Genomic DNA, 9175 nt, shown 5'->3' with positions numbered 1-9175 from the left:
GGGAGCAGGGTTTACTAGAGTAACTGTACTATTAAGGCCTAGTCCTCACCCTCATCACAGCAATGGTGGATTTAACACTGTGACTTCATCGCTTAGTGAAAAAGTGAGGATAATCTTAATTCTTCATCTCTTCAGCCTGTTGAAAGATGAAATCCTCCTCCACACTGGCTCCAGCTTAGGCATGAGTCACAGCAATACTTTTAGCATCTGCTGGAGAAGTGAACTAGATGAGAGTAAAGTGCACGTATCAAGACGAGAATAAGCTTTCAGATCAGCATCAGTATCAGTTAAGAGACAAAAGCAGCCTAACACAGATTTTATTAAACATTATAGCTTTTAATTCTGCTTGGTCAATAGCCAGATGTTCAGCCAAGAAAGTTTCATTTATAAGAATTCAGCATTTTGTAAAGTTATTAACACTTCATTATTTAAATACTACAACTTACAACATGAAAAAAAAGTGCAGTTACAAAAATGCATCATGAAATTTCAAGACCAAAATCACTGCCCTAGCATTAAAATTCTTTAGCTATTCTCATCTCAATAAACAGCAGATCTTCAATGTCAGCCAAGTCTTTTCGGTTCTGCTTAAGACGTACTTATATATTTTTTACAATCAATCAGTCTGCGGAATTTTTTGGCACAATTTTAACAGATAAAATTTCCCAAATGTGCGACAGAACACATTGTGCAACATTACTTTCCTACTTAAAATATAGCTTAAATCATGACATTCAGTCTTCATTATAACATTGGATCTAACAGAAATGCCATCTGACATTATCCTTACAGTAAAGAACAGAACTCATCTAAATTTGTTTCAAGTGCAAAGAGTAGTAAAGTTAAAAATGCTATCAAGTATACGTTATTGAGAACTTAATGTAAAGGATCTGATTGGCCCTTGAGAAAGAGTTCAAATCCATAGTCCTTTTAAAGTGAAAAAACAAACAAACGTATAAATATCTTAAGCAGAGATAAGGCCAGAAGGTCTTTCAAAAATCTGTCCTTTCACTTCGCTTCCTATGATTTATTCGTTCCGTTGACGGCTTCCTTGCTAACGATTAAGTCTGTGGAGGCGTTGTCCCCGTTCGAGGGGCTCGACTCCGTGTCCATTGGCTCGGACTCTTTCCCGTTCACCCGCTCTTCCGCCGTTTTGTCGCCGCCGCTTTCCGCCGACCCATTCGCAGACGGCGTGGCTTCTTGCGACATCTCGGCCACCTCGTCCGTCGCCGGATTCAACTCAGTCCGCGGGATTTTTTCCTCTCTTCCCGACAAAAGAGGGGCTTTGGAGGTCTTGAGTGGCGTTTGCTGGCCCGACGACTTGTTGCAACCGTTTTTACCGTCTTTCTGAGGTGAACCGCGATTGCTGTCGGGCTCCGCGTCGTCCTCCCTCTTCTTCTTTGGTGGTTTTTTACTCTCGCCGCCCGCGTCCGTTTGCATGGCGCTGTCCGCTTCCTGGGCGCTCTCCTTCTGGTCCGAGCTGGCGTCGGTTTTCGGGTCCGGGTCGTCGGCCCTGGGCGAGTGCTCCATCCCTTCGTCGTCCGTACAGTCGCTACCGTTGCTTACGACGTTGTTGTTATTCTCGCTGCAAGCGTTACCGTTTTCCACCACGTCATCTTTTGGCTCAGGAGAGGTTTCCGATTTGATTTTGTCGTTACTCGTCTTATCGCCTTTTAGAGACTTCGCACTATTGTCGACCGCTTCTTCTTTCGTGTCCGTATACTTCGCTTTAGCCCGTGACTGCACTTCGTCTTTGCCCTCGCCGTTCCCCACGACGTCCAATCTCTTCTCCGCTTTTCGGAATTGTCTCTGAATTTTCCTGGGACACCACACAAACTTATCCTTTGGCTCGAAGTGGAAATAGGCGTAACGTACTAACTCCTGCCGTTTCTGCTTGTCCAGAACGGCGAACAGGAAGTAGTCCAGTACGCTTCTTTTGACACTGCTCAGAGTTTTCTTCACCAGCGTCTCCTCCAGAAAGAAGCGCACGAGTGGGGCCTGATAGTGCTCAAACCCGAGCTCTCCCAGGCTCTTCAGGATCCGGGTGATGCGCAGATTGTTGTGCATATTCCTGAATTAACAGATACGCTATTTTAGTACAAGTGTAACATTTAAGTCATTTTTTTTTTAAGACTGACCGTTCAAGATTGCCAAAGCGCTCTTTCCAATTCTCTGCTCGCCTCACTTCGCCGGTGTCTTTGTCGACCAGCCGCATGCCATAAAAGCCCAGCATGAGTTCATATGATTCTACAAGTCTTTTCTTGGCGTCCTCGCTCTTCTTGAAGGCCTATGACACATACATCGATAACTGAGAGCGTGTGAAGTGTGTGGACAGCAAATAAAGCAGCGTAATGTTCATTTTCTCATTTCTGCCACGTGCGCTGGGGCCAGAGTTAAACTGACCTCGATCTCCTTCTTGGTGAGCTCTGAAGCCATGTAATTGACTCCTGGTTCTCTCAGTGGGAAAAGCCTGACATAAATGATAGTACTGTTATAAAAGGTTTGTGATTTGAGGTAAACTGTCAAACATACATCATCACATAACATACCATTGAATATAAGAATGAACTCTCTCCAATCTCTTGTAGTCATTTTTCCATTCTTTAAGGAAGGAATCGATGTAGACATCTGTGTGTAACCAACAGTAAAATATTATTGACTTAATTACACCATTTGATTTGTAATGTGTAATAATTCAAATGAATTACTACCGTCTGGAGCAGAGGGTGATTTATTGAGATAAAATTGCAGATTGTTCATTTTGTCCTCAGGGCACTCGTCATCAGTTAAATTCTGTGTGGTAAAAACAACCAATAAGAATATTTTACATTGACAGTGTGAATCAATATTAGACCAAATAAATGACTCACTGGATATCCTCTTCTGTAGTTTTGCATGTCCTTTGCTGCTCTCATGTTCCTGGGAGTGGGGTGCCACTGCAAACAGAGAAAATGTCAGATAGAAACACACTTGCCTCAACAACATGAGCACATATGCATAAAACCAGGTTTGCGTAAGTGACAGTCCAGACTTACATAAATCTACCTAAGCAAACACACAGTGCATGTGTCAGCTCTGCTCGTGTAATCACACAGTAACATGTTTAGATCTGGATCACTAGAATGTGTGCTAACATAGGCTAGAGCAGCTAGCCTAGCAATGCTAACATTAGCTTTGGAGTCGTGGGAACAAAATCACCGCCTCCTTGAGTTGAAGGCGGAGAACTTCGCACCGCGGAGGCTTTTCTTAAACGCAGACATAAAGACGTGACACAGAGGGCTATTACAGCACGTACAGTGACCAGAGTCCAGGAGGACTTGTTTTTGTCTTGGCTTGACCGCCGGGGGAGGCTCTCTGCAGCCGGGTCCTCTCCATCACTCTCCGTGTCCCACGTCGAGTCGTACTCGCAGACACAGTCGTCTTCCATAATGGGGAAAGTCTTTACAAACGTGCGGAGTAAAAGAGACCTGCAGGCGCGTTTGGCTCGAGTGAATGACATGTACGATGTTAGACTGTCTTCATCCTGAGGGAGACTTGGACGGCCCTGAGCTCTCGTGCTCTTCCATCGCAGACAAACGGCAGCGTGAGCGCGCGCGCCCGCCGCGGCTGCTGCACTGCTGCTGCCTTCACGTGCACCTCGGAAAGAACGCAACTGCTGTTCTTTGAAGATGCGTTCTTGTTCTTGCTCTTGCTCTTGCTCTTGCTCTTGCTCTTGCTCTTGCTCTTGCTCTTGTTCTTGTTCTTCTTCTTCTTCTTCTTCTTCTTCTTCTTCTTCTTCTTCTTCTTCTTCTTCTTCTTCTTCTTCTTCTTCTTCTTCTTCTTCTTCTTCTTCTTCTTCTTCTTCTTCTTCTTCTTCTTCTTCTTCTTCTTCTTCTTCTTCTTCTTCTTCTTCTTCTTCTTCTTCTTCTTCTTCTTCTTCATCTTCTTCTTCTTCTTCTTCTTCTTTTTCTTTTTCTTCTTCTTCTTCTGTGTCTTATGACTGCTGGTATCCAAGTGTTACATTACCGCCAGACTTTACTCTTTAGACTTCATTCTTCAGACTTTAAAGCCAAATTGTCTGACACTCTATGACTGCATAATAGACATACATGTTTGGCAGCTAAGAACCTGGGAGCATAGTCTACTCCTGGATGTATTGAGTCTACTGCTGTAATGGGCGGGAGTTCAATCTGCGGAACGTTCTGGCGATCCAGTCACAGGGTTTGTGTCAGGCTGTGGTTGCTTACTTATGTAGCACAGGGCTGGGTAAACGTTTATAGAGGTGGGGGGTGTTGGAGACTGAGCCGAGGATGAGGAGCAAGAGGATGTTCTAACGCGCTTGGACTTCATGGGCCTAGAAACGCCAAAGTGATGGAAGAAGGACTTCTAAAGGATAAAACGACAAAGACGTCCCATGACCTCATGGGCTTTGTAAAACAACAAAGACGTCCCATGATCTCATGGGCTTTGTACTTCCAAAGCACCGAACGTCAAAGAGGGCGAGGAAGGTGAAGAAGAGTCTCCCTGGAATAAAGCCGGTTGGTCTCTGACACAACAACTATTCTAGTCACAAAAACACATCATGACCTCATGGGCTTTGTAACGCCAAAGCGATGGGAGGAGTACTTTTACGGACTACGACAGAGTCTGAGGACTACGAAACGTCTGAGGAGTGGGGTCTGGCGGTGGTGCAACGCTCGGATGCCAACCGCCATAGAACAACAACAACAACAACAACAACAACAACAACTATTCTAGTCGCAAAGACATATCATGACCTCATGGGCTTTGTAACACCAAAGCAATGGAAGGAGTACTTTTACGGACTACGACAGAGTCTGAGGACTACGACAAAGTCTGAGGAATAAAGTCTGGCGGTAATGCAACACTTGGATGCCAACCGCCATAAAACAACAACAACAACAACAACAACAACAAGAGGGGTGACGACGCACGTTGGGTGGGGGGTGAGGGGGGGTAATAAAGTCTGAAGTCTGAAGAATAAAGTCTAAAGAATGAAGTCTGGCGGTAATGTAAGACTTTATTCTTCAGACGTTTATGGCCCCGTCTTGTATTTAACGGATGAGAATGCTGATGTCATAAAGACATAAAGAAGGTTGACGTCGCTGTGTATACGCAATACACAAAATGATTGAAAAAGTCCAAAGAAGAAGAAGAAGATAAAACACCAAAGAAGAAGAAGAAGAAGAAGAGCTAGTCTCCGGTCTGGAGAGACGGGAGATGGCGGAGGAGAGTGGATCGGTGGTCGAAGACGTTCTGGACGGCGTGGAGGAGCAGCCTTTTCTGGCTGCACGTACCCGGAAACGTAAAAAGTCCCTTAGCTCGTCCGAGGGTTCTGGGAATGAGCAGCAGGATGAGGCTGAAGCTATTGATATCCGGGGTGAGAGCAGAGACTGTAAGGTGATCATAAAGCTTGCACAGGATAGTGCATCCTTTAAGGACTGGAATTCAGTGGCGTTGTCAAGGAGCCTGGCTGTGGCTGTGGGAGTGGTCAGGAGTGCGGGTGTCCTTGGAGATGGCTCGCTGCTGGTCGTGTGCAAGGACGCGGCTCAGCAACGGAGGGCGATTGGAGCTAGACGTCTGGGTGGAAGGGACATTCTTGTGTCTGATGCTGAGAGAAACACGGTCAGAGGAGTTGTCGTGGGTGTCCCTACGGCGACGTCTGTGGATGAAGTTAAGGAGAATTTGACGGGAGCTGCGGTGGTGGACGCTGGGCGGTTGAAGGTGACCCGGTCTGGGGTGGGATGTGACAGCTTGTCGGTAATGGTGGCACTTGAAGGGAGGTGCCTGCCTAGTGGGGTGTTCATTGGGTTCATGTGCCATGACGTTGGGCCATGTGTTCCACCGCCCCTGCGTTGCTTTGGGTGCCGGCGCTTTGGGCATGTTGCAGCGGTCTGTGGAGGGAGGCAAAGATGTGGTGAATGTGCAGGGGATCACGAGTGTGGGAGGTGTGACGTGGGAGCAAAGCTGAAGTGCTGTGGCTGTGGGGAAGAACATGGCTCTGCCTGCGGGGGATGCAGGTTTGGCAGGGGAGCTGCTGAGGTGCAGAAAATGGAGGTCTCTCGGGGTATATCCTATGCAGATGCAGTCAAGAAGGTTTCAAGTGGCGAGTTTGGAGTGAATACAGAGAGAGGAGCCGGCGCTGCTCCCAGCCGGGGCGAGGTGGGAGGGGCCGGCGTGGCTCCCGGGGGGTGTGAAGGTTTCAAGAGTGGAGGTCCCAGGTGTGCAGGTTCCAGAATTGGTGAGAGTACCCTGGTTGTGGATGGAGAGGATTTTGTGCTCTTTATGGTGGATGTTGTGGACTGTGCTGCTCAGACTCAAAGCGGAACTGGAGGGATCGGGATCATTGCTGAAGCTGCAGGGAGATTCCTTGGAGCAAGGGAGCTTGATTGGGCAGATATGGAAAACGGCTGAAGGCGCTGAATGGGAGTCGGAGTGATGGGGGTCTGCTTTTGGGGAGTCAGAGTGATCGGAGTGACGAGATGGGGGTGGGGGTGGTCTCCTGTCCTCGCCCAGTCTCGTGGACGCACGGCTACCAAGCAGCGACATCAGTGGAAATGTTAAAGCCTATAGAATGAAGCCTAGGGAGTGGAGCTGTACGGTGGATGGGCTTTGTAACACCAAAGCAATGAAAGGAGTACTTTTACGGACTACGACAGTCTGAGGACTACGAAAAGTCTGAGGAATAAAGTCTGGCGGTAATGCAACAATTGGATGCCAACCACCATAAAACAACAACAACAACACTTGGATACCAGCCGCCATAAAACACCAAAGAAGAAGAGACATTCTATTACTCTCACATAATAATTGCCACATAATAGGGAAACCCATTTTATTGTATGCAAATAGTACAATAATAATACACAAATACTAATAGGGTCTAACAGAATACAGGAAGTGAAATGTCCAGCATCATCACATCTCCTGCTGTATTCGATCAGAGACCGTTTAATAACTTCTTTCATGTCCGTCACTTGACAGTAATTTGGAGACGTGACATTTTTTTATGGCAGCATCTTCATCATTACGAGGTATAAATAGTTGCATGCTTTTTCACAGGAGACTGGGTGTTGAATGGCCGCTGGTGTGGGTTTCTATTTTTGGTCTTAGTTACTGTGGAAACCAGAGGGCTCTGCAGGAATCCAGTATTTGCTGTTGCTATTTAGTGCCACTGCTTGTTCATAAAAAAAGATTCAACGATGCTTTGTCCATTGATTTAACAGCAGATACAGATTTGAATTGAGGTGGGGAATCAGTAACTGCAGCTATTGCCAATGGAATTGCATGAATACTAGACAATATAAGGGCACTATTTTACTATGTGTTAGTCTCTCTGCCATTGCTTTCTTTCTGTGCTCACTGTTGCGCAGAAAACACAACAAAGAAACAAATGCCCCTCTAAAAATATAAACATAGGCTCACAGTATGTTAAACATTTGAGAACTTTATTGATCTCACAATGAAGAAATGTACTTAAAACACATAGGCCTACATTTCAAAAAAGGAAAACAATATATCCTAAAAGTATTAATATTAACACTTGATGGTTATGATTGAACAAGTATCCCATTACAAATACTTGGGCATCTGGATCGATGATAAACTCTCCTTCAACAAACACAGAAATGAGCTGGCAAATAATCTTAAATCCAGATTCATTCATTCATTCAGTCATTCTTCTTTAGAAATAAAACACATTTTCCTACTAATTGTAGAAAACAGTTAATCCAGGCTATATTTCTTTCAGTTCTAGATTATAGTGATATTATATATATGCATTCTACTGCAGTTTTAAAACCTCTGAACCCGGCTTATCATCAGCTTTAAGGTTCATTACAGGAGAAGGATACAGAACTTACCACTGTCACTTATATTGTAAAGTAAAATGACAATCATTGAATGCAAGAAGAGAACAGCACTGCTTTTTGTTTGTTTATAAAACTCTAGTTTGCATTTTGTCTGATTATTTATCAAGTTTATTGCACATAATTTCAGATATTCACCGACATTTTTATCTTACAATCCCATCGTATCAACACAGAGACAGGAAACAAGGCTTTCAACAACTTTGCTCCCTCCCTGTAGAACAGAGAAACGTTTTAAAATAAAATTATTTTATGCCTTTTAATAAAGATTGGTTAAGGACTACCTGCAGTGCTGATGCATTGGTTTTACATAATTGAATGTGTAAATGTGTTTTTATGTATTGGTTAATTTTATTGAATGTTTTTTTGTGTGTTTTAGTGTCCTGTGTTTGCTTGTTTATTTTGTGATGTATTTTGACAGGGTTCCCATGAAAAAGAGAACTTTTATCATTGGGTTTCCCTAAAATTAATGAAAGAATGAACAAACAAACACCACTGTCCAGTATACAGATTGTAATAATAATAGTATAATAATAATAATAATAATAATAATAATAATAATAATAATAATAATAATAATAATAATAATAGTATTGTAATGTAACCTATTTGCTATCATGAGTGTAAAATTATGTTTAGGCATAATTTGTAGTTAAAAAACAAAAAAAAACAAAAAACCATCACCACTACAAAACTGTTTTTTTTAATTGACTAGAGTACATTGATAAAAGTTTATAATGATTTGATGTATTCAAGGATGCCGTAAATCCAAATTACCAATATTGTATCGCTAATATAATAACGGGATATGTTTCATTAAACTTTCTTATGTTATTATCTCTTTGAACCAGAGATTGCTCGCTGTTATGTTCCTGAGCTTGTACCTGGATTGATGGCGGAGTCTATGGCTTCAGGTCGCTCTCTCATCAGCGGCGGAGGTGTAATTGATTTATGAGGGTCTGGTTTGATGCACAACAGGGATGGAAGTGTGCTGATTTAGCCCCTTAACAGAAGCACAGGCCACTTAGACCAGGTCGTTGTCTAAGGAGAACAAGGGCACAAGTCAATCCACCTGTATAAACTGATGTGACACTGAAGACCTGTATTACATCATCTGTCGGTCATGCGGCTAAATATAAATATTCTCGATTTATATTGTGATGCTTGTGAAGCTTACAGAAGGTATACATTTGTTCTATCATTCAAAACCACGGGGCTGAAGCAGTTTAAAGGGGACATATTATCTACCTTTATGTGTTTTACCCATGTAACAGTGCTCCCTCATCATTAGCTTGTTCTGACTCCAT

General features: G+C 43.7%; 1 protein-coding gene across 1 annotated transcript; it reads right to left on the bottom strand.

Moving 5' to 3' along the window:
- Window positions 1–315: 315 nt before the first annotated feature.
- On the bottom strand, window positions 316–3635 carry ogfr (opioid growth factor receptor). The gene is made up of 7 exons (XM_072448974.1): window positions 3296–3635; window positions 2871–2936; window positions 2712–2793; window positions 2550–2628; window positions 2404–2470; window positions 2139–2287; window positions 316–2071 (listed from the first exon to the last, which is right to left on the bottom strand). Exons 1-7 carry the CDS (start codon window positions 3497–3499, stop codon window positions 1021–1023), a joined length of 1698 nt encoding a protein of 565 aa, XP_072305075.1. The 5' UTR covers window positions 3500–3635; the 3' UTR covers window positions 316–1020.
- Window positions 3636–9175: the final 5540 nt, after the last annotated feature.

This window comes from Eucyclogobius newberryi, unplaced genomic scaffold (genome assembly GCF_026437365.1).
Source record: "Eucyclogobius newberryi isolate DKJ021-1_F unplaced genomic scaffold, fEucNew1.0.hap1 SCAF_17, whole genome shotgun sequence".
NCBI classification, from domain to species: domain Eukaryota; kingdom Metazoa; phylum Chordata; class Actinopteri; order Gobiiformes; family Gobiidae; genus Eucyclogobius; species Eucyclogobius newberryi.
This window is presented reverse-complemented; position numbering and strand designations above follow the sequence as displayed.

Excerpts from the sequence above, each read along its gene's own strand:
- ogfr (XM_072448974.1), bottom strand. The coding sequence starts at position 3,499 with ATGTCATTCACTCGAGCCAAACGCGCCTGCAGGTCTCTTTTACTCCGC. Across the intron at positions 2,471-2,549 it reads GTTCATTCTTATATTCAATG|GCTTTTCCCACTGAGAGAAC; the intron begins GTATGTTATGTG and ends CATTTATGTCAG. Across the intron at positions 2,288-2,403 it reads TCACCAAGAAGGAGATCGAG|GCCTTCAAGAAGAGCGAGGA; the intron begins GTCAGTTTAACT and ends TATGTGTCATAG.